The sequence below is a fragment of the Panthera pardus genome, unplaced genomic scaffold (assembly GCF_024362965.1).
Source record: "Panthera pardus isolate Hobbes unplaced genomic scaffold, ASM2436296v1 HiC_scaffold_17, whole genome shotgun sequence".
NCBI lineage: Eukaryota > Metazoa > Chordata > Mammalia > Carnivora > Felidae > Panthera > Panthera pardus.
In genome coordinates this window covers 134,691,992-134,719,781 of record NW_026526732.1, presented here as the reverse complement: position 1 = coordinate 134,719,781, position 27,790 = coordinate 134,691,992, and the positions used below count along the sequence as shown (strand labels likewise).

The 27,790-nt window shown below is 40.8% G+C and overlaps 1 protein-coding gene and 1 long non-coding RNA gene across 5 annotated transcripts; both read left to right on the top strand.

Annotated features, from left to right (window-relative positions):
* The first annotated feature begins 8,180 nt into the window (after window positions 1-8,180).
* On the top strand, window positions 8,181-26,743 carry IRF4 (interferon regulatory factor 4). Of its 4 annotated transcripts, none has more exons than XM_019419925.2 (9): window positions 8,181-8,272; window positions 9,612-9,888; window positions 11,178-11,364; window positions 12,218-12,306; window positions 13,021-13,162; window positions 15,396-15,503; window positions 17,804-18,157; window positions 20,986-21,098; window positions 23,007-26,743. In XM_019419925.2, the coding sequence occupies exons 2-9, from the start codon at window positions 9,673-9,675 to the stop codon at window positions 23,148-23,150; spliced, it is 1,353 nt and encodes a 450-aa protein (XP_019275470.1). In that variant the 5' UTR covers window positions 8,181-8,272; window positions 9,612-9,672; the 3' UTR covers window positions 23,151-26,743. The 4 variants fall into 4 exon arrangements, with proteins under 4 accessions (XP_019275470.1, XP_019275468.1, XP_019275471.1 ...); XM_019419923.2 differs by having other exon boundaries at window positions 13,018-13,162; XM_019419924.2 differs by having other exon boundaries at window positions 8,242-8,272; window positions 9,617-9,888; window positions 13,018-13,162.
* On the top strand, window positions 18,167-19,111 carry LOC109249495 (uncharacterized). Its single transcript, XR_002072609.1, has 2 exons — window positions 18,167-18,695; window positions 18,736-19,111. It is a non-coding gene; the product is annotated as an uncharacterized LOC109249495 (long non-coding RNA).
* Window positions 26,744-27,790: the final 1,047 nt, after the last annotated feature.

Genomic DNA, 27,790 nt, shown 5'->3' with positions numbered 1-27,790 from the left:
TCTTGGAGGGTACTCATGGGACTGAGTTCTGAGAGTGCTGGGATAAGAAGGTGGGAATTACCTTCAGCTAAGAGTGACAAGATTGAACAGTCAGCAAGACCCCAGGAGATGTTGGAAATATGCAGGTAAGATGGTGCCTAGAAATATGAGAAAGCAATGGTGTACATTAAGTAAAGCAGAAATGCCATAGCCATGGGTGGGTGATGGAGGAAGCCTTCAGAATGCTTCCTATTGTACTTGTCCCCAGCAGGACACACAGGTCAGGGAACTAAGGGGTGGAATTAGGAGCGACCCACTATCATCACTCTCAGAGACCACTTGGGGAATATGTGCTGCAAAGCTGGGCTCAAGCAAGGTTCCCTGTTCTAAAGGAGACAATATACTCCAGGAGACACAGCAAGAGTGCTACTGAGCTCTAAGCTATGGTAGCCATCTGAGAGGCTCCTGAAGCCCAAGAAACCACTGGAACCCCGGAGAAGCTGCTCCCAGAACCCATAAGAGAAAATGAATCAAAGTAAAACAAAGAGTATACTTTGATGGATGCTGTCATTCACTGCTCAGATACCCACTTGAGAGGTAAGAAGTCACCATGCTGAACCTGCTCAACAGAAGATGTAAGTTTCTTATACAATAAGGTGAGAATGAGTGACCCATTTGGGCTCCTCTTGTGCTATCTTGTGTGGTTTTGGTGGCGGATGGTAAGTGGGGATGCAGCAGTGGTAGGTCAGTAAGGGCATGAGGGGGTCAGGACCCTCAGGGCTAAAGATCTAGGTCTTGTCACCAAGTCAGACACTGGCCCAGCAGAGTGGCTGGCTAAAGGTGAAAGAATCTGGAAAGGACAGAAGAGGAGGCACAATTGATAAATTTCCACTGGGGCCCCCAAACCAGCTACAGTGATGGGCTTATAATTTGCCTCACTAAACTGTCTCTTCAAATTTTCCTCCAGGATAGGGTTGTGAGATAAAATATAAGTTTCCCAGTTAAATTTGAATTTCAGATAAACAATTAATGGTTTCTTTAATATAAACATGCCTCAAATATTGTATGGAACATACTTATACTAAGAAAATTACTCATTGTTCATCTGAAATTCAAATTTAACCAAGAGTCTTATATTTTTATTTGTTAAATCTGACAACCCTACTCTAGGAAGAGAAACCACTAGAAGCCTGAAGGAGCTACTCCCAGAACCTATAAGAGAAAGTGAATCAAAGTAAAGCAAGGAGTATACTTTGGTGGCTGTTGTCATGCACTACTCATATACCCACTCCAGAGTGATGGATTCAATCCCCTGGCTACTGGGATCTTCGTGGAAGATGGTACGCAGCAAGAAGCCCTCTCTGAAGGTTGTTCCAAGTAAAGAAAATCACCTTGCCAAATTTATGCCTCTCTCCAAGGACAGCCAGCACCTGTGACTGATCAGCCCATGAGTTTGACACTATCCCTTCACCCCAATTTGAAACAGGCTCTTTCCAGCTCTAAAACTCTGAGGCATTGACTGAGACCTTTACAGTAGGCATTTAACTGTAGCTTCTCTCTCTGCCCAATCCTGCTTCCTTCTCCTGACTCCATAGGTATTTAGCCTGTAGGTATTTACTCCCTAATACTCATAAGTCCCACAAGCTAACCTCCATCTTAGGGTCTGCTGCTGTTCCACTGGTTAGAGACTCCTCAGTCTTTAAGGACCCCATTGTAATCTTGTCTCCAAAAGCATCCCCTTAAAAGCAAGACACATTCATTTTTAGAGCTCATTGGTACAAGGCACTCAGCATATTCAGGTGTTATGGTTCAAAGATGAGCAAGAGATAATTCTGTGTTTCCAAGGCAGGAAAGGGATAATGCCCATAAATGAACCACAGCACTTAACTAGATCAGCCTGGATGTTGAGATGTCATTTCAAATTTCCCCTGTCTATTCTCCCACAAACCCCTTCCTCCTCCAGATGTCTTTGTTTAGGTTCTTAGTCACATCATTTCCCCAATCTATTAACCTGGAAACTCTCCAGTTATCTCTGACCCCTATCTTGTTGCACCATATCCACATAACCCCTTATGTACTCTTCTTTCCTTCTAATTAACTTTCCAACTGCCCCTGTCTGAGAACTCCTTGTCTCTCATCTGGCCCTTCTTAGGATTCTTGGCCTTTTTTCACTCTTCTACCTTACCCATGCTACTGCCAGGCAATTCTTCCTTCAGTGTAGTTCTTACCTCATAACAGGAGAACATGAGTCACAGTGATGTAAAACTTAAAGAACGAGTATGTGGTTCTCCCTGTATGATTTATCTATGCCATGTGACCAGGAATATACTAGATAGATGTTGCTGTGTTAGCCTGGATTCTCAGAGTAGTGATAACCAATCAACATATAACTCATGTAAACAAGAAGTAGTCCTGCATTATTGTAAGCCCCTGAGATTTTGGGGACTTGTTACCAAAACATAATCTAACCTTTCCTGAAAATATACTCTACCACCCAAAGTGCCCTCGAGTCTCAGAAGTAGTACTTCATTTGGCAAGTAATGGTGTGTTATTTCACAATGTTCAGCTGCAAGGGCAGTTGATGAACTTTAGAATAGCCCAATATTATGAACTGCTACAAATGGGTGGAATTAGACAAAGCTATTTGGTTTTCGCCTATTGCTTCAATTTTCAGAAAATGCCCAGAGTTATTGCACTTGCATTTTTATTGGCTTGGTGAAGAGAGTTGGCAGCATCAAGTGGCCCCTTGTTTAAAACCACGTCATTACTTATGTAGAGAGCATAACAAGTCAGAGAGAAAAGAAATGTTACAAGGAGACTTCTTAGAATACTGGCAAAAAGAGGAGATAAAATGAGAACAGTTGTTTCTAAACAAAGGCACAGGAGACAATGTTGCCTTAGTCTTTGACTTTGTGACTTTTTAAAAAATATAATTTATTGTCACATTGGCTAACATATAGTGTGTAAAGTGTTCTCTTGGTTTTTTGGGTATATTCCCATGATTTATCGCTTACACATAACACCCAGTGTTCATTCCAACAAGTGCCCTCCTCAATGCCCATCACCCATTTTCCTTTCTCCCCCACCACACATCCACCCTCAGTTTGTTCTCTGTATTTGTCTGTTATGGTTTGCCTCCCTCCCTCTCTGTTTGTAACTATTTTTCCCCTTCCCTTACCGCATGGTCTTCTGTTAAGTTTCTCAATATCCACATATGAGTGAAGACCTATGATATCTGTCCTTCTCTGACTGACTTAGTTCACTCAGCTTAATACCTTCCAGTTCTATCCATGTTGCTGCAAATGGCATGATTTCATTCTTTCTCATTGCCAAGTAGTATTCCATTGTATATATAAACCATATCTTCTTTATCCATTTATCAGTTGATGGACATTTAGGCTCTTTCCATAATTTGGCTACTGTTGAAAGCACTGCTATAAACATTGGGTTACCTGTGCCCCTATGAATCAGCACTCCTGTATCCTTTGGATAAATTCCTAGTAGTGCTATTTCTGGATTGTAGAGATGTTCTATTTTTATTTTTTTGAGGGACCTCCACACTGTTTTCCAGAGTAGCTGCACCAGTTTGCATTCCCACCAACAGTGCAAGAGGGTTCCTGTTTCTCCACATCTTCACCAGCATCTGTAGTTTCCTTAATTGTTCATTTTAGCCACTCTGAACAGTGTGAAGTGGTATCTCAGTGTGGTTTTGGTTTGTATTTCCCTGATGATGAGTGATGTTGAGCATCTTCTCATGTGTTTATTGGCCATCTGGATGTCTTCTTTGGAAAAGTGTCTATTAATGTCTTCTGCCCGTTTCTTCACTGGATTATTTGGTTTTAGGGTGCTGATTTTGGTAAGTTTTTTGTCACAAAATTGATTAAAATGACCAGTCCAATTTCCTAGAAGTCTGAAAGCAGATTATAGTCTGCTTAAACAAAAGCCACACATTTTAGGTCTGTGGCCAAAAAGAGTTCACAAGCTAGTCTCGAACAGCCTGTGTTCTGGAAATGCTTATGATGAAATTGTGCAAAGTTCTTTCATTGAAGAAACTCAGAGCACTTTGCAAATTAAAATTAGGAAAGGTTACATTGAATGAAAAAAAATCATGTTTACATACAATACTGGTATTAGAATTTATCACTTTATGGGGCGCCTGGGTGGCTCAGTCGGTTGGGCGACCGACTTCGTCTCAGGTCATGATCTCGCAGTTTGTGAGTTCAAGCCCCGTGTTGGGCTCTGTGCTGACTGCTCGGAGCCTGGAACCTACTTCGGATTCTGTGTCTCCCCCTCTCTCTGCCCCCTCCCCTGCTCACACTCTGTGTCTCTGTCTCTCAATGATAAATAAATGTTAAAAAATTTTTAAAAAAGAATTTATCACTTTACAAAGAAAGATTAATATAATTCCTTTAAACCGGGTATGCAGTGAAAGCATTTAACATAGAATTTCATTTCCAGAGTATTCCATCCCAAGTCCTCTTCTGTATAGTAGTTTATAAGGTTAGATTTTTTTCAAAGGATTAAATACTTGAGAGTAGTGGCTGAGAAGCAGCACCTGTTTCCTCCAATTTCCTCAAAGTGAATATAACTTCATGAAGAAGAATGAAGACCAGTGGTTAGGCCAGTGACTTAAAAAAAAAAAAATACAGCTTTTCTTACTAGGAATATACCATAACCAAAAAGGCCACTGGACTGTCATTAATGGTTTTAAGTTAGAGCAGAAATAAAACAATTTGTTTAGGGTTGGAAGAAGGTTGCCTACTGCCAACCTTCACTTCACAAACAAGGAGACCAAGGTCAGGAAGACTACATCTTACCCAAGCTGTTTTAACTAGTAACTGCCCAACTGGAATTACTATGCTACCTCCAGACTAATAGGTCTGCACTCAGAGGCTGATTCTGAAATACTAATGCAACAGGCAGCTAAATAACTGTAGACAAGGGGAAAGAACTGTTGGTCAGAATGTGTCCTGGGCAAACCATTTGGACTCAGTGGACCTCTTTCCTTATCCATACAATGGGGCTAAATATTGCCTGCTTTGCTCACCAGGAAGTACTGGTTGGGAGACCAAATGAGATAAAGTGTAGGAAACTTCCTTAAATGTTGAATAATAAATGATAATAATCCCAATTTGTTGAACACTTGGGACATGACAAACATTGTGCTAAGCATCATTTCATTATCACAGCACACATTATCACAGGCAAGAAAGCCACTATCTTCATTGTATATATGAAGGTAAGACTTTGGCTAAACAGTTCACCTAAGACCTCATGGATTTGAATCAGATCTAGTAGACCCCCATACTCGAGCATTTAATTATTAATAGTACCATACAATAATTGTGCTATAATATTATATAATGTAATACTATAATACTACATTATATTACTATAGTACATTATATTACTATAGTAGTGCTGTAGTGCATATTACTATATCACTACAGTATACTGTATATTACTATACTAGTACATGTTATACTATTATATTATATTATATATATTATATATATATATTATATATATATATATAACTATTATATAATATCATTAGTATTATATATGATATGTATATTATATGATACATATAATACTAATATATAGTATTACTATTTATATAATAATACAATAATAGTATAATAATACTGCACCACAAGATGCATAGCTAATGGTAATACTTGACATTGCATACACATATTGCCAAAGAGGAGATATTTATCCTAATGATCCTACATCATAACAACAAAAGATTTTATTATTTTCCTGATTTTTACAAATAATTATAAATGCCCTTTAAACTTTTTCAAGGATATAGTTGCTTTGTTTTTAACAAATTATAATGTCACCTCTTTTAAAAAATGAATTAGTAAGAAAATAGGTTTATCAAAAACAAGACTTCAATAATTTATTTTTTGTGCCTAGTATGGGTTTTACAAAATATTTTTCTTGTATATGAATGTGTAGTTTTAAAAGATTGATTTGTTACCACATTGAATTTAAGTAAATTCAACTTTTCTTACACTCTATGATGTTATAAATTGCAAATTGCAATGCTTAACTCAGATTGGGCTCCATTTAAACTTCTGGACAACTCACTGAAATAACCTCCTCACAGAGTATAATGATCAGCCTTTGTTTTGGATAGACACTCAAATAACTGATTTCCTATTTGTTTTCACTTTTTAACAAGTTGTGACTTTTGAAAATAAATGTCTAGTCTTTTATCAAAGAATCCTTTGATTTTCTCAAGTAGTATGGGGGGGTGGGGTTGCTCAACTTTAAAAACTTTTGTCATTTTTGTTTCAACTATGACTAAGAGGTAAGCCTTTGGTGAGTAACTGGCAACTTCTACCTGTTCACTCCCTTCCCTTCCCCAGGGGTAATGAGGACATCAAGAGTTTTAGTGTTTAACATATATTCTTTGTATTCTCATCATAAAAAAAAATAGCAGATCAATATGACAAATGAGTAAACCAGAAGATGGCGTTGAAGATTAGCAATCACATTTTACAGCAAGGTAGATGTGAAGTTTCAGAAAGTATCATGCAGTGACTATTGTTTTGCACTTCTAAACCTGGCACAGAGGACACGTGTAGAAAAATGCAAAAAGCTCATTTGCCATTATTCTTAGCAATCTCTTTCTGTCTATTGTTTGAGAACACTTTAAGAAAAAGTAACCCATTGATTAAAATGTAATGCAACATGAAGGCAGTGACCTTTTATTTGCTTTGTTCACGTAAGTATCCTAAGTGCCTACCACAGTCTCTGATAGGTAGCATGTGCTCAAGAAAGTATTTTGTTGAATGAATCAGTGAAAGGAGAAGAAAGGAAGAAAAACAGGTTGTGACTAGAATTTTCTTTGAACACAACTTTGTTGTTTATTACATAGACTCTGATAATGGAAAATTGCTTGGGTGAATAAAAATGTGGCATCCTGTTAATTTCTGAGAAAGTCTTTTAGTTGTAGGAAAAGCATACTGAATCTGTGTCTCACTGCCTGTTTTGCTCTAGACTAAACTTAGCTTTATCATTGAGTAGGAGACATTGACCATATATATAAGTTGAAAAGAGAAAAACTGAGAAGTAAGTGAAATCAAAAGCTTTTCAAAAGTTGCAAGTTGACCTAGGGTGGTGGTGGTCTAAAATCATATAGAAACCAGTGATCTGACGGTTTACCTGAAATTGCTAAGTACATAAACATGTGGAAGCATCCAAGATGCTCTGGTGAAAGCTTAGTGGGCAGGTGCACAGGGAGTTTAATTTTAACATTAAGGATATCTTGGAAAATTAAGTATTATCACAGTTCGATTTAAATATTCCTTTTCTGGACATTTATAACCCACTAGAAATTTGCTTCCTACCAGATTGAGGTTAAAACTATGCCATTTTAAGGTGAACTGAAGTCCAGAGGCAATTAAGTATTTGGATACTTCAAGACTCCTCCCCCAACTCATTCATGTTGCCATAATTGACTTTGGGGTCTATGCATTGTCTGTCTGAGTCACCTCAAGGCAATTTAATAGATACAAAAGTCTGTAAGCATTTCAAACATGTAGATAGTATTTGAGCCACAGTTTATTGTTCAAAGTATCTGAACCATGTTTTTCTTCTTTTTCTTTTTAATGAGTAGGATGTTCTCTGAACACCTAGGAGGGCAGGGCTGTCAGCAATAGCTGCGATGCCAAGGGTGCCTCCCACCCACCCTCCATTCTACAATGTGGACAATTCCTACGTTTTTGGTTACATACTCTGCAGGTGAAGTCCCCGTCACACCAGATTCCCGCTCCTACACGTCCCCCTCAACTTCCCTCCCTAACCACATCGCCCTCGTTTAGCTGTTATTAGTTATCATTAATCGGCCTTCCGCAGGACCTGGCGCTGAGGCGGGGTCCCCATTTTAGTGCCTTGCCCTTTGTGGGAAACCGCCCCAAGTGAGAGTCCCCCAGGCTGGGAACGCCCGACTCGAGTTGCGCTCTCCGCTCACAGCGCGACGAGGGTCGCAGCCAGCGCGAGAGCCTCCAGCCTGGCGGCGGCGGCGGCAGCAAACCCTCCAACACACACTCCTTCTATCCTTGGCCCTGGGACTCTCCCGCGGGGCCCCAGTCTTCACTCACAGCGCCCCCTTCGCCCCAACCCGGCAGGCGCATTGGTACGCGCGCAGCCCCGCCCCAGGCTCCTCCCCAGCGGGGCTTTTAAGCTTTATAAAGTTCCTCTTTCCCATCTCCGATACTTAGTTTCAACAGTTGAACTTGGGACCCACTGCTGCCCTCAGCTACGAGTTTGGGGCGAGGTAAGGCTTGGGGTCGGGCAAGAGCACGGATGTGAGGCTGGCACTACAGAGAACCGGGAACGCGAGACTAGAGGTCCCGGGGTTCATATCGAGGGCAATGCAGGGAAACCCAGCTTAGGAGGAGGGAGGGAGCATACCCCTTGTGGGAGCTCCGATTCTCACCTCTTCTGCTCTGGGCCCCGGGGCCTCTGTGGGAGCTCCGTGGAGGGCCAGACGGTGCAATGCCCAAGCATTGCCCTCACCACTCTGTGGGCCGGCTCCGCCCAAGCCCGGGAGAGGCCACGCGCTGGATGGGATAGGATAAAGAGACTGGCAGGGCCCCAGGAGTGCCCGAGGCGGGACCATCGAAAGGACCCACGTAGGACTACAGGCTTTCCCTGAGAGGGGACATCCCCTTACTCCCAAGACTTCAATCTCAGACTCTTTATCCTGTGGCCCTGAAGGGCCCAAACTCACGGTGGCCTCCCGCGCATTTTTCCCCGGCTGGTGGTGGTGGAGGAGGAGATCCAAATTTGGGCCACTTAGGGCCCTATGCTCTGCTGCCACAACCCCATGCCCTCTGAGAACCCTCCCGGCACCCTCCCCGCCTCCGCTCTCGCTTGCTGGCCTCCGGGGTCCTGCTGATGCTCTGCGCGCCAGAATCTTCATCTACTAGGGTGCGCCGCTCGCCTCGTCGTGACCCGGGTCTCAGCCGCGTGTTGCTCCCAGGGCCCACTAATCCTTGCTAGCTGCAGAGGGCTCAGGGATACTCTTGAGGCAGAGCGCAGGTACTGGAAGAGAAGGCCCAGGCAAGAGTTAACTGGTACTGAGCACCTAGAACGTCCAAACAGCAGACGTTCCCACGTGCGAGATCCGTGGCGCTCGGGGGCCACCAAGGGAATGTGAATGGGAGAGTGGGCAAGAGTGGTAACTGAAAATGAAGGGAGGAATGGACTGGCAACGGTTTGGGAATGGGTAAAGACGAGCAGGAACTAAGAGTGAGCAAGCAAACGCTGCCAAAGATTGGTGGCGGCTGGATTTTGCAATGTGCACAAAGGCTAGAGTTGTGTTGCCTGGGCAGCGTTTGGCTTGTGGGATGTGTAACAAGAATGGAGAGTCCAGAAGGTGGGGAAGGAGGATGGACTACGCCGGGGGCACGCTGGAGGGGCGGCAATACCGGACGCGCCAAGGGATGAGACAGGGTGTCTTCTCTCAGGGGCCTTTGGCAACACCGACTTTTATAGAGCGCTCTTAGCTGCCTCAGAGACTCCAGTGCCTCGTGGTCAATGCCAGAGGGGTTTGAGAAGGGTGCTCAGAGCGCTGTTCCACGGTGGCTAAAGGCCGGCCCTCTTCTCTGTAGCGCAGAGCTAGAGCAGGAGGCGGATCCTAGGCGCGTGAGGGCGACATTAGGCGCGCTGGGCATGAACCTGGAGGGCAGCGGCCGAGGCGGAGAGTTCGGCATGAGCTCGGTGAGCTGCGGTAACGGGAAACTCCGCCAGTGGCTGATTGACCAGATCGACAGCGGCAAGTACCCAGGGCTGGTGTGGGAGAACGAGGAGAAAAGCATCTTCCGCATCCCCTGGAAGCACGCGGGCAAGCAAGACTACAACCGCGAGGAGGACGCCGCCCTCTTCAAGGTTACTAGCACGAGGGAAGCCCCGGGTGGGGGTGGAGGGAAGGCCCCAGGAGCCTGGTGGGTCCCTAACCCAGACTCCATGGCGAACCCTGTAGGCTCCTGACGGTTCTCAGAGGAAAGGGGACCTCGTGGGAAGGACGGGATGGAATGAGACCCGCGGGGCGGGCGGTCCGGGAGCATCAGGTGGCAGTCAATTGGCAGAAGGCTTGAGAGGAGAGAGATTTCAACCTTTGTAGTGTTTTTAGAAATGGGGGACTAGGTCCCAATCCTGAGCGTGTGGCATGAGCAGTAGACAGAGAGTCAGATGGCTCCAGCAGCAGGGAAATAAATGTCTGGAGGCTCAGTCCGGGGAGAGCAGCAGTCCAAGGACTCTGACTTGAGTGTTCTTGGTTGCATTTCTGTGATTTTCTCTTTTTGTACCTCTGGATACCTCCTTGCCTTCTTTGGTCAGCATGTGTCTCTCTTTGTCTTCTTGTGTCTTTTCTGTGAACACCCTTAGATGTGCTTGAGTCTGCCTCTCTTTTCGTGTCCCTCTCAGTATGTCTATCTGTCTTTTTCTGTTTCACTGTTTTTTTATGGAGACCTTTCTGGATTTTTTTTTCTTTAGTTCAATGTCTCTGGTGCTGTCTCTATCTTTTAACTCTCTTTGGTCCTTCCGTGTGTTTCTTGCTCTCTGTCTCTGACTCCCTCTTTTCAAGCCTCTCCCCATAGACATGGACATAGACATATTTCTCTAGTTCTCTCTCTCTCTCTCTCTCTCTCTCTCTCTCTGTCTGTGTGTGTGTGTGTGTGGTGATGATTGTTTTCCCCTAGAGCAATTTACCCAGTGAAGTGTGCATTAGGGCCCAGCCCCACCACCTGCAGGCAGAACACGCAAAGGGGACTTCCTCAGGAATTTGCTCTCAGAATACCTCAGATTGACCGTTCAGACATACTCTATGGGTAGCAGCTGACCCCACAACTCTGCCCCTAGTTCCAGTGTAACTCACTTCAGATACTGAGAGGATGGGCTGATAAGGGCCCCTTTCCAGTGATCCTCCACATCTCACCTACCTTTTATAAATACCTAGAGAATGTTCAAACCACTTGTCTTGAAGTCAGCAATGATAGAGTCCAAGGTGAAAAGTATTATGCCTAGAGTACACCAGGTGTCTTTTTGTCCCATGTTTTGAGCAAAAGTGTAAATCTAAGGCACCTAAGCATCATTCTTTCCTTTAGAAATACAATTCTCAGGTTATTTTTTTTTTTAAGACTTGTATTTTAACTTTTTAATCTCTTCTTTCCTACAAGGCTTGGGCACTATTTAAAGGAAAGTTCCGAGAAGGCATAGATAAGCCAGACCCTCCTACCTGGAAGACACGTTTACGATGTGCTTTGAACAAGAGCAATGACTTTGAGGAACTGGTTGAGAGAAGCCAGCTGGACATCTCAGACCCCTACAAAGTATACAGGATTGTTCCTGAGGGTGCAAAAAAAGGTGGGACTTCCTGGATTGGGGTCACAGAATATAGACAACCAGACACTTGTAATGCCTTAATTTCATTCTGAGGATTGATTTGTCTATTATATTTCAAATAGCCTGCCTGCTTTCTGCCTCATGCTCAACCCCGGCAGGCTCTTTGCCAAGTCCTCAGGGCCATAAATTGAAATTCTTGTGGTATTGGTTAGGATATTTCTCAGATTCCAACTCTATACCTGTGGGTGTATATATATGCATGTGTGTTCATCTGTGTGTGCATATTTTTCAGTTAGTTCTATCGATGTAAGATATAGGCCAAATTTTTCAAACAAAAAATGGAAAACTTGTTTGAAGCTTTATCTTTACTTATCAGTGTTTCATGGTTAACCATTTTGTAGAAAGGAAGCATACATATATCTGTATATTGTTACTATTTTAAGTAAAAAATGTCAACTTTTAGAGTGTTCTGTGGTCAGCTGGGATGCTTATTGAAATTCATAACTTCTCTTCCCAAGTTTCTGACCAGTGTGTCAGAGTAGAACCCAAAAATATGCATTTTAAACTAGCCATACAAATTACTTCACTTATGGAACATCTTGCTGGTGGGGCTCTTTATGTGACAAGGTGCATTCACACACAGTATTTCATCTCCTTCTCTACCTTTCCTACATAAGTCAGACCTTGTAGAAACCAGTTTAATGGACAGAACAAGTAATTGCCCATGGTAATTGCTGGAAAAAAATGCCTTATTTGTCAACACTGTTATGCATTCTAGGAATTAAACTCTTGGGTATTTTTCTAATATTTCACTTTTAGTTATGATAGTTCCTTTTTTCACACTTTGCCATTTGTCTTTTGCTCAAATACATAGGAGCAAAGCAGCTCACCCTGGAGGACCCACAGATGACCGTGAGCCACCCCTACACCATGACAGCTCCTTATACCTCACTCCCAGCTCAGGTATGGTGGAGAATGCAGGGATTCTAGAAGGGGAGGCTGGGTCTGGGTGAGGCCATGTGAGCAAGCTAATCCCACATAGCAGGAAAAATACACAAACAAAAACAGCAGCACTTTGTTTTTGCTATTAGTCAATTAGCCAAACCAAATTCCCAATCACTGGATGAATATCTCACTTTCCACCTGGTGTTACTATTAGTGTTGGTCTTAAGGACAGGAGAGGTGGGTGTATCTGCCTGTTGGTAGAGACTTCTACTGATTCTGAAATCTGGGAAACAGATCTGTTGTGGAAAATGAAACTTTTGGAAGCAATGCTTTATCATGTGAAACCACAGGGCAGCTGATCTCTTCAGACTTTTCTGATGTGAATTGCAGCTCTGTTTTATTCACTCTGGTGGGTAAAAGAAGGGAAATTTCCCTGCAGTACTTTTGGTGCCAGGTTTAACCATATGATGAAGCTTTACATAAGTTATTACTTTATAACACTGTCTTCATTGTGCTTTTTAATTCTTTATGGCTACTTTCCACCTAGTGTGATGAGCTATTCACTCCAAAGTCTTTTGAGATGATAAAATTATTTGGCTGTCAGCCAAATAAGAGATTCTGTGAGGAGTTTGAATATAAAAGAATCTGCTGCTCTTTCCCAGAACCAACCAACTGATCTTTGCCGAGCTGGTTGCTTTTCATCTCAGCTTCTCCCTCATGTTCCTTTAGCAGGTTCATAACTACATGATGCCACCCCATGACCGAAGCTGGAGGGAGTACGTCCCTGATCAGCCTCACCCAGAAATCCCATATCAATGTCCTGTAACGTTTGGACCCCGCAGCCACCACTGGCAAGGCCCAGCTTGTGAAAATGGTAAGGAGTGTGCTGGACTGGTTCCTATGCCTGTGGCTGACCCAGTGGAACAATCTGGGCCAAAGAACCCTGTTCTCTCCTGATCTGTCCTTCTGAGCAGTACCCCAGTTCTTTCCCCTTCCCAGAGCTGCTAGGAAAGACCTCACGTGCAGTGGAGAGAGGGTTTTCTCTCTCCTGCAGGATGGTAAGGCCCTCAGGGGAAGGAATCCAAGGCCTGCTTGCACCAGGATCTGTGCTGGGAACTGCCTTACGTGAGATCTTATTTAAACATCACAAAGATCCATCCCAGGCAGTTAAAAACTGCCCCACATTTTTGAGACAGACACACATAATATAAGTAATGCCCAAAGTTATCCAGTGAAAGTGAGGGGCTGGGGTTTAATTTCAGATCTAACCCCAAAGGCCAGCCTTTCATTTAAGACAGGAGATGTCAGATATCAAACTGGTTGGCTGTAGTTTTTAAATTATCTGTTGGTTAGGGTAACATTTTTCATCCTCCCTGAAACAGTCCTTGGTAAAAAGTAATAGATTTTGTTAGTCTTCCCTCCTGGATTGTCCCTTAATGTTGACAGGGCCACATAATCTCACTGGTCTGTTTCTTCCATACTATAGCTGTGCCCAAGCACTCCCTCTATAGGGATACCAGGAGATTATTGAGCTGGTATATTTCTCTTAACCAATAGTGTGCCCATGGAACACTCAGCTGGCTCAATTGGTAGAGCAGGAGACTCTTGATCTTGGGGTCATGAGTTCAAGCCCCACACTGGGGGTAGAGTTTACTTAAAAAAAAAAAAAAACCAATAGTGCATCCATTATAGTTGTTCTTGGGATTAAAGGTGATAGTAAGAATGTAATGAATAAATACTACAAAAATAAAATGGTCTCCAGGAGGTGACTAGTGCTGGTATTAGGGCCCAAAGAACTTTGCTCACTCTGGATTAGATGTGGTCCCATGCCCGTAGGAGCTCCCCAGACATCAAAATGAGAACTCTCAGTGGAAGCACTAATCACTAAGAGCAGAGAAAACTTCACACAGTAGATTGAATACAGCAAAACACAAGCTTTTAGGACTTTTGAGTTAGTTATTTAAATAGAAATCCTGAGACAGGTAAACACTCAAGTCCTTCTCTATGTTCTAGGAATATTTGGTCCTTCACAATTTAATCTGTTTTTCTAATCATGTTTAGGTTTACCATCATTTAAAATTTGCATTGAGTGGCATGTTTACAAAAAAGCTCAGAATTTGATTTTATTAGCTTTTCAAGAGTGATTTGCAACAAAGGTTGTTTTCCATACCACAGTGGAGGAGTTAGCTAACTCATTTCTGAAATTCAGACCTATGGCTAGTGCATCAGGCTCTGTTGAACTAAGAACTTTATTAACAAGGCAATGCCTCAAACTATACAAAAATATGGAATAGGTAGATATATTTTGAAGCATAGGTGACATTAAGTGAAGTGCCAACAAAATTAGGTTCTATTACATATTGTTTCTCTATTAATGTTTAGTGTGACCCAAAGCTACCAGGCTGCCAAGAGACATGGTTCAATTTTCTCCTGAACCCAGAAATAGAAACTAAATAAGTGTGAACTAAACAAACTTGGAAGTTTTTAATTGGGCTCTTTGGCATCAGAGCTCAGGTAGACCTGAGCTCACGACTCTACTGTGAACTTGCTACGTGAACAGGAATAAATCTTTCTGAGCCTAGGTTACCTTGTTTATCAGGGTAATTATGGAGGGATGTTGGTCAAAGGGTACAGACTTCCAATTATAAGATAAATAAGTCCTGGAGATCTAAAGTACAACATGGCTATAGTTAACAATACTCTATTCTACTGAAAGCACCTAAAAGAGTAGATCTGGAATGTTCCCAGTATACAACACACACACACACACACACGCACACACACAATGGCAATTATGTGAGGTGACAAAGGTGTTAACTAACTTAAAAAAAAAAGAAAGAAAAAATAACAGAGGGATTGTTCCAAGTTTCCTTCCAAAGCTGTGAAAGGCTCCTTCCCCTTTCAGTCTTGTTTTTTCTGATTGGACCTCATCTTGTCTTAGTTCCTTGAGAATGCCAGTGGTCAGTTCTAGAGGGCCCTTGGCCCATCCCTCCCAGGGTTGGTGCACCCCTCAGGGGCTGAGTGGCCATATCCCAGGGAGAGGAGACCTTCCAATGCGTCGGACAGATTCTGTTTAGACATGATCTGATTCTTATTTACAAATGCAGGTTGCCAGGTGACAGGAACCTTTTATGCTTGTGCCCCGCCTGAGTCCCAGGCCCCCGGAATCCCCATAGAGCCAAGCATAAGGTCTGCTGAAGCCTTGGCGCTCTCAGGTGAGTGCAGCGTTCTGTTCTAGAGACACCCCCAGGAGGCTGGCTTCTGCTGTGACTCCACCCTCACTTTGGGGTAGATTTGATTGGGGGGGGGGTGTCCCTGAGTACAGCCCATGGACACTGGCTTTCTTCCATCTGGGGCCTCAAGTGGGTGTATACACATCTGACTCCCAACTTGTGTGAATGAGGAACATCATTAGAAAACTTCGCACTAAGAAACCAGCTTGCTATTCTGATGCCAATTCTAAATGCTGGCTTGAATTGAGTCATTTTAAGGTCTCCATTTGACATCTATCTGAATTTCCAGAAATATGCAAACACCTCAGCTTTACATACTAAGGGCCCCTCTTCAGCCAACATTCTCACAATGTAGTATAATTTCTTAGAAAAATACACAAGGACTTCTCATTTTGAAAAGCTGATCATCCTTCCAGGTTTAGCTGCAAATAGGTCATCCTCTTTGGCATTGAGATCTTCCTCTGAAATTTGACATATCCTACAAAAAATTTGGATTAGATCTGATTTTTAAAGTTTCATTTCCCTGCAGTTCAGAGATGTTGCCTATTTTAAGGAAGTCACCTCAAAGCTTACTAAACATATGTGGTATGTGTGTATTTATATTTTAGATAACATTTGGATTGTTTTAAAATGGGACTTGTAATTATATTAAAAATAAATAATTTAAGCTTCAGAATTCTCACCTGCCCCTAAGGCTTTTTAAAAATCAAATATAGAAAATATAAATTCTCAAGGTTTCAGGGAGTTGTGGGCACCTTTCTCACTTCCAGGTTAACCATTTATTTCTTTTCAGTTCTGAAGTTCCAAATGAGGCTTACTGCCTTTCTTCTTAGATGCTCCTAAATGATGGAGGGGAGATGTTACTGAAAAGAAAGAGTTGTGTCTGTTTTTAGAAACTTTCTAACCCTTCTCTTCGGCACCTAAGACTTGTGTGGGTGCCTGAAAAGTAGGAAATAAACAGCTATTTATATCACTGGGAACTTGTGATTTCTGATGACATTAAATGAAATGAAACCTGCCCTGAAAGTCAACTCAAATGGCCAACACTCACTGTCATCAGTGATCCTCAGGTACGCTGTCTGAGCTCACTCTCACCTAGTGTGTTTACAGCAGCAGAAATTGAAGTGGAGAATTGACACAGTGATGTGGGTTGTTTAAGTCTCAAAACCTGCCATTGAGGAATAAGAGGGTTTTGTGGATTTTTTTTTCTTTTTTTGGTATGCGTTATACAGATTATCAACCTTGAGCACATTTGTTGGACAACTGCAATTCCCATTCATTTGAAATCCCATACAGTTATGGGTGGGTAACTGTTGCCTTTCCATAAAGCCCTTTTGCATTTCAGTTAAGGGGCCCTTTGCAAACCTAGCTTGGTCCTTCCAGTTTGTGAAACCTTCAGAAGAAGGTTCTGAAATCCAAAAAATTTCGTAAGTGAACTCATCTTGTTTAATGTTTTAGAAAGCAGTTATTTTCAAGGGAGATTTTGAAAGCCTAGTGGGACTTTAGCCTTTGAACATTGTTCTTATTGATTCTTTTCTTTCCACATGAATTAATTTTATTATACAAGTCGTACACATATAGCATAAAAACTAACTTGACAATCAGGAAAGCAAAAATGGAAAAAAAATCATTCCCATTATACTTCCTGAAACTTAAACATACATATATGTATATGTGTGTATATATGTATTTTTATGTAAGTGACATCATATTGATATTTTAGGACAGTTTCAGATGTAAAATATTTGTTTATTTTTTGAAACATCATTATATTCTTTTTGGTAGTAGAAATTTAACTTAGGGTTTACTTCCTCCAAAATCAAAACTTATCACCATGCTTAAAGAGGAATTTTTGTTCAGTGGCACATGACTTCGTATTTTAGACATAATTGTCATGACCACTATCATCATCATGAAAACAATGACATAGAAAGTTCGTAAGAGTGATGCTCTCTAATACAAGTCAAACATATGGTGCAGAAAACTAATGTAAGGGGTGCTCCCTCTCCACAAAAATATCTATGGTCACATAAATTTGGAAAATTCTGAGTTCAATAACATTAAATAGATTTTTGCAGGATTTCTTTAATATTGGTCACTATCCGTGACTCCAGGAGGGAGATGAGGGCATGTAACATTTCCTACACTTCCTTCACTATGGATCTTTCTACTTTTTATGGAATATCAAATAAACATGTTCTGGTTGAGTAGTTTGGCATCCTGGTGGGTATCCAATGTTCCTTGGTCCCTTAGCACTGACTTTGAAATCTCTATTTTTACAGACTGTCGACTCCACATCTGTTTGTACTACCGAGAGATCCTGGTGAAAGAGCTAACCACATCTAGCCCTGAAGGGTGTCGGATCTCCCATGGGCATACCTATGACGCCACTAACCTGGACCAGGTCCTTTTCCCCTACCCAGAGGACAATGGCCAGAGGAAAAACATTGAGAAACTTCTGAGTCACCTGGAAAGAGGTGTGGTCCTGTGGATGGCCCCTGATGGGCTTTATGCCAAAAGACTATGCCAGAGCAGAATCTACTGGGATGGGCCCCTGGCACTGTGCAGTGACCGGCCCAACAAGTTGGAGAGGGACCAGACCTGCAAGCTCTTTGACACACAGCAATTTTTAGCAGGTAATACACCAAATTATCTGTTAGAATAGAGCATCCCACACCTGTGAGCCTAAGAGACAGAATAGAGGGGGTGACAGTGTGCCTGCCACAGTGGTTCAAACAGAAGGTCACTCCCACACCAGACAGAGGTCTTCCTTCTATTAACCCCTGAGCCCAGCCAGCATGATCTGAAAATAGATTTCCTGTTTGTTCATCTCTCACCTCTGCCTCTACCACCTGCTCCTCTCCATCAGCAGAGGGGTGTGAGGAGGAGGGAGATTGCTCAAGGGCATTGTGGTTCAGGCTGATATCTTAAAATTCTGGTCTTCAACCAATTGTCACTGACTAATAAAGTTCACACTTTATTGGTAGTATGATCTCAGCAAGCATGTCTGCTAATGTGTCAGCTTTTTTAAGATTCCTAGGAAAGTCATAAAGGTTAGAAGTGTATTGTTAATGTTCTTGGTTCTGAGATGTGTTACCCCTATGCAGATGCCCTCCAGCAGGTGGGACCAAGGATAGAGTATGTAGAACTGATTTTGCAAAAGGGAAATTATGAGTTATCTCATAATTTGAGATATCTCAAATTAGGATTTGAGTTAGGATTTGAGTTATCTCTATGATATGCATGTTTCAAAACATATTTTCTAAAACCAGTAAGTTTTGTTTTTCTAGGTTTGATTTCATAACAGTTAAATTAGCCGTAGGCTGGCTTTTGTGAAACCACTTTTGTGAAATTATTGTTGAAGTTTCATCCAGAGTGTTCATTCAGCTATCTATATGGATGATGCCTCCTTTGGAGGGAGAAAGGTGTTCCATTAGCTCCCTTCCACCTTTTTCTGTATCTTATCCTTAAGTTATTCTTTTATAAGTACCCCTTCAGAAATACCCTATGTCTTTGGATTTTCATGTGACTTTACTTTCCCTGAATGTGCTTCTTGATTCAATTCATTTAAAATAAAAATATAAAGCATCTATGTGCTTTGACACCATTGACATTTGCTTAGCCTTTTGGGTCTAAGTTGCCCAAATTTGTGTAGGCTCATCAAATTCTCTTTAGTGCCCCAAGAAAAATATGTCTCTATATGACTAACCCTTGACTAAGATGTGTGACAAGAGGAAGAGGGAGAACTGAGTTTCTGGTTCCCCGAGGCAGCACCAAGGTGAGAAAAGCATGTGGGCCTGAACACCTCTTCCTCTCTATGAGCTGTAGAACTGGCTCCAAGCCTGCACTGTGACTGTTTTGTCCATCCTGGGGTCCCCTGTGGTAATCATGGTGGGCACCCAAGGAAGAGTCAAGAACCACAAAGGGTCATCTTGTCTGTACTTCTTATATCTGCAGTGAAGTCTGAAAGAGCCCTTATGGGGTTGGATCTCCTCATAGATATCCTCACCAAGACTGTGAATCTTGGTCTCTTTCAATTCAGAAGATGCCACAGAACTAGGGCTTTAGTTAAGGTGTCCCAGAGGAATGACACTTGCTTCTGTGAGTTTCTCTCATCTTGTATGTTTTAGGAAGGTAGAATCCTCCCATTCTATAGTCAAGAAGAAGGAAAGCATATTCGACCAGCTATGAACATCCTCAAGCTGTGAATTCACTTGCCTAGAATTTAATACTTATCTGTGAGCAAGAATTGTTTTTTCTTCATCTGTAACTAAGGGCTGTGCTTTTTGCTCACTGCAACCTCCTATCTTGAAGTATTCACTGAAGTTCAAGGAAGAACCTGTGAACTTAAAAACTGCAGCTATGTAGACCAGCTTCTGCATAATCAAGGATTCCCACAGAATGTTCTCATGTTATCAAGCACTTGAGGCACGACTTTTTCGGAGAATTGTGCCAACTCGCCACTCTGATTAGCTTGTGTAGGTGTAGTCTCAGACCTCAGTAGTGTGAATGCCTTTTACACATTCTGACTAAGTCAGTTAGGTTTGATTTGAATTCTGGAAGAAGAAAAAAAAAAGCAGGAAGTCAAACAGTCCAGTGAGTTAGTTAGAAACTTTTCTTCAGTTGAAGAGAACAGTGGAGATCTTTGATATCTACCCATTCAGGATTTGCAAACTACTAGGGACAGCCCCAAAAGGCAAAGCCCGAGGGTGCATATCTGATCAAGATGCATGCGCACACTGTTCTGCAGAAGTTGTTGCAGCAACCGTGTAAGTGTGTTTTCTTTTGTGGAGGTGACATTTAACTTTAGCGGAAAGGAAAGAATAGGAGCCACAAGAGGCATAAGAATCATCTTGAATGTGGGCAAAGGGACATGGGTCAATGTCAGGGATTGTACAAGTGTTGTTTCCACAGTGCTCAGTCTCTGTTTTGAATCCTTAGGGTAGGGATGGTGCCTTCAGGATATACATATCCAAAAAGTGGGGACCCCTAGTGCTTCATCATTACCTTTCTCATTTCAAATCAATGTCTGTCCCAGAAGATAGGCAAGAAGTCAGCTCAAAGTCCCACAGTTTAGGCTTAGTGCCAACTAGGACACAGACGCCCATAACTGGTGCTTGGTCTCCAAGATAATGTGAAGATTTTCAGTGATGCCTCAGTCACAGAAAGGTCCCTCTCTTGGGTCAATGCTGCAAAGCAAGGTTCTTAATCTGCAGGGCATATTTCCTCTAAAGAATCAAGTGAAACCTGGAGCCCTCTCAGGAAAAGCACACATATGAACATATAGATGAAATTCTGTATCTGGGGTCTAAAAGTTAAGAACCCCACTTAGAGAAATAAAGAATACTCTTATTTTAGTTTTCCAGATCAATGGTAAACTTTTGCTTCCTGCTTTAACCTGTCCTGTTCAGTGATGGTTTCTGATCAGGTTTATTTATTTTTTTTTATTGTGGGGCTTCTCCAGAGCTACAAGCATTTGCTCACCATGGCCGTCCCCTGCCAAGATTCCAGGTAACTCTGTGCTTTGGGGAAGAGTTTCCAGATCCTCAGAGGCAAAGGAAGCTCATCACTGCTCACGTGAGTATTTAGTCACATTCAAATGATTGAATTTCCCTGTTTTTCATCAATGGCAGGGTCTCAGGAAAGTCTCAAAGGAAAAGTAAATGTTAAATGACTTGGGAAAATTATGAGGGAGGAAGCAGGGCCCAGTGAATGGTGCAGGGAGCACAGCCCAGAGACCCATTTGTTTTTCCCAGACATAGAGGTCTACTAATCACAAACCTGCAAACATGGGCTTTATTTGTCCCATCTTGTGTATTGATCAAGACATTGTCCTATTTTCATTTTATAAGGATCTAAAAGGACTGGCGGTTATAGTTGCCCTTTAAAAGTCTCCATGTTTAATATTGCTTTTAAAATGCTGTCTAGCTGATCTTCACTTGATGGAGAAGTTTTCCCAAATGGTAAACTATTTACTGACTTATGTATTTTGCAGTTTCTCCAAAAGTTTTCCAAATCCTATTTTATATCTGGATTTTTAGAAATTATTTTAGTGGAAACCAAGGGCCATGTATTATTTGGAGGAGGCTCTTTCAAGGAGTTTAAGTAGACCAGACCACTGCAATGTTCTCTAGCAGAGTTGAAAACAGGTTGAACTGCACCAAGTAAACATCTTTTTCATAAAAAAAGAAAAAAGGTTTATATAGGTCATATTTAGAATAAGTTTGCCACAGGAAACAGAGTTTTGAATACCTAAGATTTTTGAATCCGAAAACTTTATATTGCTACTTAGCTTTGAGAGTTATTAATGGGTCCAGACAATTAAAAAAATTATAACAAATAATAAAAACATTAAGGTCATATTTTAGTTCTGATAGTGTTTCTTGTTGAAAACTGAAATAGCACACTAATTTTAAACACACAGTCCGGCCTCTTGATTGTAAAATCAAAAACCAACCAACCAACCAACAAAAATATGGTCTTTATATATTTTAGAGCTTTGTCATGAATTCTCTCCAGTTATTGATATAATAATTGATATCTTATTAACAGCTGACTAAATATACTTGGGATTGATAAATAACATTTCAAAAGTTGGTGGAAAACTCCTGCATCTGTCTGAGTTTAAGGGGTTTTTGGATGCACTAGCTCTCCTCTGAGTTAGGCAATAATGGGTCTCTGGGAGTTGTCTGGTATGGAAAAGAAAAATGGGTATGTGTATACCTAGGAGTTCATACTCCTTTTTACTATGGATTTAGTTTATTTTAGGTATTTCATGTGAATTATGCTTAAGTTTCTATATCTCAAATGACAGAAAGGCTCAATTTAATGGCTTAGTTGATTGACAAACTATTCAGTTTTCTTAGATGCTGTAAATTAAGGAAATACTGAAAGCTGAATTTTTTTTTAGTGAATGTGAACCACACAAATAGCCAAACAAGATGAATTTGGGGTTAATTAACCTCTCTTTCCCCATAATAGCAATGCTGTTGTTTGATTTTGCCCCTTTTGTTTTCCTTTATTTTAGGTTTAGAAATATACAGATTATGTAAGTCATCCAGGAATTGTAAATTGTTCAGGATTTACACCTTCATCCCTGTCAAACTGTGGTGGTGAAAAATTCATTGGCCTAAATTATCCTGAATTATCTCAAACTTCATTAATCATCCCAAACTTCCTTTTAATTTGGCCATTTTACTTGATGTGCTTAGGCTTAAACATAAATTTTAAGTGGCTATTGATTTAAAAGTATCATCTTTGACTTTAACTTCAGTTAAAACCAAGAATGAGTTAGAATCTTTTTAAAGGTTAGTATGTGTAAAGGCTAACAAAAAGTTACTTCTTCAGAATGTTTTGATGTGTGTAGCACTTACCTTTGGATTTAACCTTACCATACCTTCAGATATTGAGTTATTTAATTATAAGCCAATTATAGGATGTTAAAAAGAATATTTCAAAAATATCTTTTAAAATTTCTTTTTAAAGGTCGAACCTCTACTAGCCAGACAACTATATTATTTTGCTCAGCAGAACAGTGGACATTTCCTGAGGGGCTATGATTTACCTGAACATGTTAGCAGTCCAGAAGATTATCATAGATCTATTCGCCACTCCTCCATTCAAGAATGAAAACCAAGACAAGTGATTTTGTTTCATTTAAACATCTGACTTTGACAGGAACAGCTGATTGAACTCCCTCTTTTTCTTTTGAGAAACTTGGAAACTGGGGCTTCAGTTCAACACTTCAGGAGAATCTCAGCGAGAATGAGTGTAAAAAACCAGCTCCATGTAAATGACAGATGAGTTTATTCCAAAAGGAAGGATGGTCTTCAGGGTCTTCTGTAGACTGCCATCTTTGATAATTACTGTGAAAATTGACCAAAGAAGGTGTTTACATTTACTTAAATGATATATTTAATTTGATGTGGATTATTTCTTGCTTTAAAACTGAGAAAACGTGTCTTTCAGTATTTACCACTAATTAGAAGGATAAAAGTACTTAAGTGCTGTACTATTTCTCAGGGAAGTAATATCTAAATTTGAGGTGACTCTGCCTACAAAAGAAATGTATTAATGCACATAGGTGATGTTGGTCTTGTAGAAAATGCTTGCTAATAGAAAGGAACAGAATCTTTGACCGAGGTTGGACCACGGGGCCTCCAGCTTTGGGGTGGGTCATCACCCCCGCCCTGGCCTGGGTCTCACCCTATGATGGGCTTTCCTGCCCTGCCTCACACTGTCCCCCAATTTTCTCTCTTCCTGAATGCCCCTGGAAGCCAGTTGGTATTTTGTGGAACCAAAAAGCATTAGTGCTACACTTGATTAGTATATTTTTGTCTGTTCTACAATCTCATAATGACTGGTTAAGATATTTTTTGTTTGTCTTTTTGTCTGTCATTCTATAGAAATTATTGGTAAAACTTTTTTTCTTTAAAGAAGAAAAAAATATCAACAATCCAAATACTAAAGATATATTTTTGAAACTCGGTGACATTTCCCCTCTTATCCTGTTTGTTTTGTTTGGCTATCAGTTAGTTATCCATGACAACACTAAAGAGGAGGAGCCGATGCTTTTCAATTTGGTGAACTCTGTTAGGAAAGATGATGACAGGATTTCACTGATTGCATAACTGCAGACTCAGTGGGCTGTTTTTGCTTATTTTGTATATTATATGCTTCCTCATGCCAATATGGTTTAACAGGGCCTTTACTTGCTTAAGTAAACCTGATCACTTCCTTGTTGATTGTTTTGGAAAAGTACAGATGTTTAGACTGTGATGCTGGCAACTGATATTTTTATCATACTACAAAAAAATTGCTATTACTTTCAGGCCCAGAAAAAGACTTGATAGTTCTCAAATATATACCACTCTTATTCTAATCTATATTTTTTAAATCACTCAACAAACTGTATCCCTTGCATTAGATAGATTATAGATTATATATAGCCTTTATCCAGTTTAGTAAGCAATGAAGCATTGGAATGTTATTTTTTTAACTTTTTAAAAGGAGTTTTTAATAATAACATAATACATATTAACTATGGAAAATGTAAACAGTATAGACAGGCAAAAATGAAGCACATCATCCTTCTTTACTGCAACCCAAATCCTTCTCTCTAGAAATATCCTCAAGAAGAGTTTGACTTATTCTTCCAGTACACTTCATTTCTCTATACATATGCATCAGCTCAAAAAAACCTGATAGGATCATCTTGCAACCACTTTTATGCAGTGCTCTTTTAACCTAACAATACAGATTTACCTCACTCTTTTTAGAGGCATTGTCGTCATAGAACTCCACCACCGTGCAGTCAGTAGCATAGTTTATGGAATTTCATCAGCCGCTAAGAATGAATACACGTGGACAGCAGATTATACTTCATGAATTGCAGTAATTTATACATCTTATAGATGCAAAATGTTTTAGGGTATATTATCCTAAGGACGAATTGGAAACAAAATTAGGAATGGCTTTGACACAGGCCCCACGTGTGTGGCCCTCTTCCCTGGAGAATAACCCCATCCCAGCACATCAGAGAAGCTCTATGGTGTCAGTCCCAGGGCTGTTTTGTCTTCTGAATTCTCCAAGCAGATGCTTGATTTCAAATGCTGTTGTGAATTCTTTACTTTTTTTTTCATTCTTTCTTTTTTTAATATTAAGCTGCTTTAACACTGGAGTTAAATTTTCTGGAAAATGCTCTTGGCTTGGGCCACTTTACCTTTTCTTATTTTTGCTCTCATCTACATTGGCTTTTTTTTTTTTAATTTGGAAGAATCCAGAGTGGGCATTAGTGAATGAATTATGAAATAATCAGGGTGAAGAATCCCGACAGCTGTCTCAGAACTTTGAAAATGAATAACTATTCATTCCTTGACTCATTCCTTGACTTGATGAAGTGGGATTAGCAAAGTGGAATTTAGTTTGTTTTCAGTAGAAGATACTATAGAAGAGTTTAGGCATTTTTTATGCTAAAAAGCTTCAGATGGCAAGGTTTAAAAATGTGTAAGTCTCATAGGTGCATGTTCTAAGGGCTTATTTCCTGTTCTTTGGATTTAGTAGAACTGGGCAGTAGTTGATGTCTTCTGGAACACTATAGAGAACCAGGGTGACCAACCCATTTAAAACCCAAACCTTGGAACCCCCTCAGTCCTGGGCAAAACAGGACAGTTAGTCACCCTATAGAGAAACCCAGCAAGACTATTGCCTTTGAGCAAAGAAGACACTGTTCTATTGGGAGATAAAATTTATCTTGCATGGAATGAGCAGCAGAACAACATGGTTATCACCAAAGCACCGATATGCCCAGGTTCATGTTTAGAAAAAGGCACGCACTGGGCTAGGGTCTAAACAAGGTTTTCTTTGCATGTCACTGTATGTAAACCCCAGAGTTGGACAACTCTGGTGCAGGGTCTGGCATGGGTTTTCGCTTGAGAGGCTGAGAGACAGGTGGACATGCATCCCAAGAGAATCCTTGCTCCTGTGTTGGCTGTACCAGTGAACATCAATATTTTTTCCCATCAGTTATTTTTAGCAAAAATTCTTTTAGTTCAACCCCCCTGTTATTTCTCTTTGATCACATTTCTCCCCTTTCTCCAGGTGAATGTTTTTCTGGAAGTGGTGAGCTTCCTTAAGGTCTATATTTTTCTATGTATCTCCTTAGTTTATAATTGACTGGCATCTATTTAAATATTGCAATAGGGCCATTGTGCCATATGTATTGTTCTGCAATTTACTTTTTTCATAGCCCCATTTTTGAGATTGTTCCATGTCCGTGTTCTCATCCACCTCTTGTTAACTGGTGGCAAATAGCTTGTCACATGATTGCAGTGAAGGTCAATTTTCTTGGTATTTATTTTCACTGCTTTCAGGAAAGCCTGTATATGAAATGTAGTTGAAGTGAAGGAGAAGAAAGAGGAGATGTGAAAGATAAAAGAAAGGTCAGCAGGCCAATCCTTCTCCAATATAAACTCATATTTTGTTTTAGACTCTTTGAGATGGAAGAAACCTAATGGGTAGTGGGGTTCATTTTGCTGCACCCCATCTGTATAAGTGGATAGGACCAAGCAGCCCCCTGACTTCAATCCAAAGCTATGTTGGTTCCATCTTGCTGCTAGGCCTCCCAGGCAAGGGTGTCTGGAGAACTAGGTAGATCATCTCATGGACAATTGTTGTATATAATCATGCATGAATTTTATTATAAAGACTTTTTAAAAAAGTAATCTGTTGTGAGCTGTGTGTGTGTGTTATTAAACACTCATCTTGATAGCTTTTAAAATACTTCCTCCTTCTGTTGTGTTCTTTCAGAGAGGCTGCTGCAGCAGCCTGCTTCCTTCCTGGTTGTTGTATGGGTCCATAAAATCTGATCGCAAAGTGCTCTGCTTGTTTAAAAAAAACCAGCAAAACTTGTCCCAGCATATGGCAGTTTCTCCAGCCCATGGAAACACATCTAAGGAGAGTATTGAACAATCTTTTCCCTCTTCTCCCTTGTGTATTTTAAAAGGTCTAGTAGACCCAAGGAAATTGTTAATGTTTCCTTTTATATTCATTGCTTCTTTGATTTTGTCGTTGTAGTTAAAGGGGAGGGGATGTAGGTTAACCAGCATCCGGAATGTGAAATATAACATAAAACTGTAGAAAAAGAACCTATCAACTGCTTACAAGTCTACTGGGAACACTAGAAGGACGGGGCTGCAGCTTGTGGTGTTAAAAGCCTTGCAGCCAAAAATTTTGTGGAACTGTCAGAAATGTTTGTAATCTGCATCTAGGAGCCCCAGAATACTAGTTCAGAATAATTTTGAATTTTCTAGGTGGTAATCAAATAGAGCTAATGGGAGTATAAACTATCATACTGCTTTTGGGGGCTCTATCTGCTCAACAAATATGAATAAACTTGAGTCACTATATATAAGCAGGATTTTTTTTCAAATAATATATCAACTCTTTATGTCTAAAAAAGAATTTCAAAGGGATTTTGAGCCCTTGAACTTGTTCTTAAGTAATATAACACCTTCCTTAGGTACCAATGTTTATAAGCCTTTCTTTATACATAGTGCAAATTTGACTATATTGAGTTCAGTTTTCTTAAAGCAAGTTTTGTCTTGACAAACACATACTTTTATATAGACTGCACTGGCAGTGTTTATCAATGCCAGAAAAACATCATCAAGTTCTACATCATCTCTTTGGAAAGACACTCCAGGGGTCATAATATCTTTTTTTTTCTAGGACAGTCTATACCTAAATTAACTCAGGTAGATAAATCTCTT

Bases quoted from the DNA above. Each gene is read 5' to 3' on its own strand.
- IRF4 (XM_019419923.2), top strand. From the start codon at position 9,673: ATGAACCTGGAGGGCAGCGGCCGAGGCGGAGAGTTCGGCATGAGCTCG. The intron at 9,889-11,177 runs GTTACTAGCACG...CTTTCCTACAAG, and splicing joins AGGACGCCGCCCTCTTCAAG to GCTTGGGCACTATTTAAAGG. The intron at 18,158-20,985 runs GTAATACACCAA...GGGCTTCTCCAG, and splicing joins CACACAGCAATTTTTAGCAG to AGCTACAAGCATTTGCTCAC.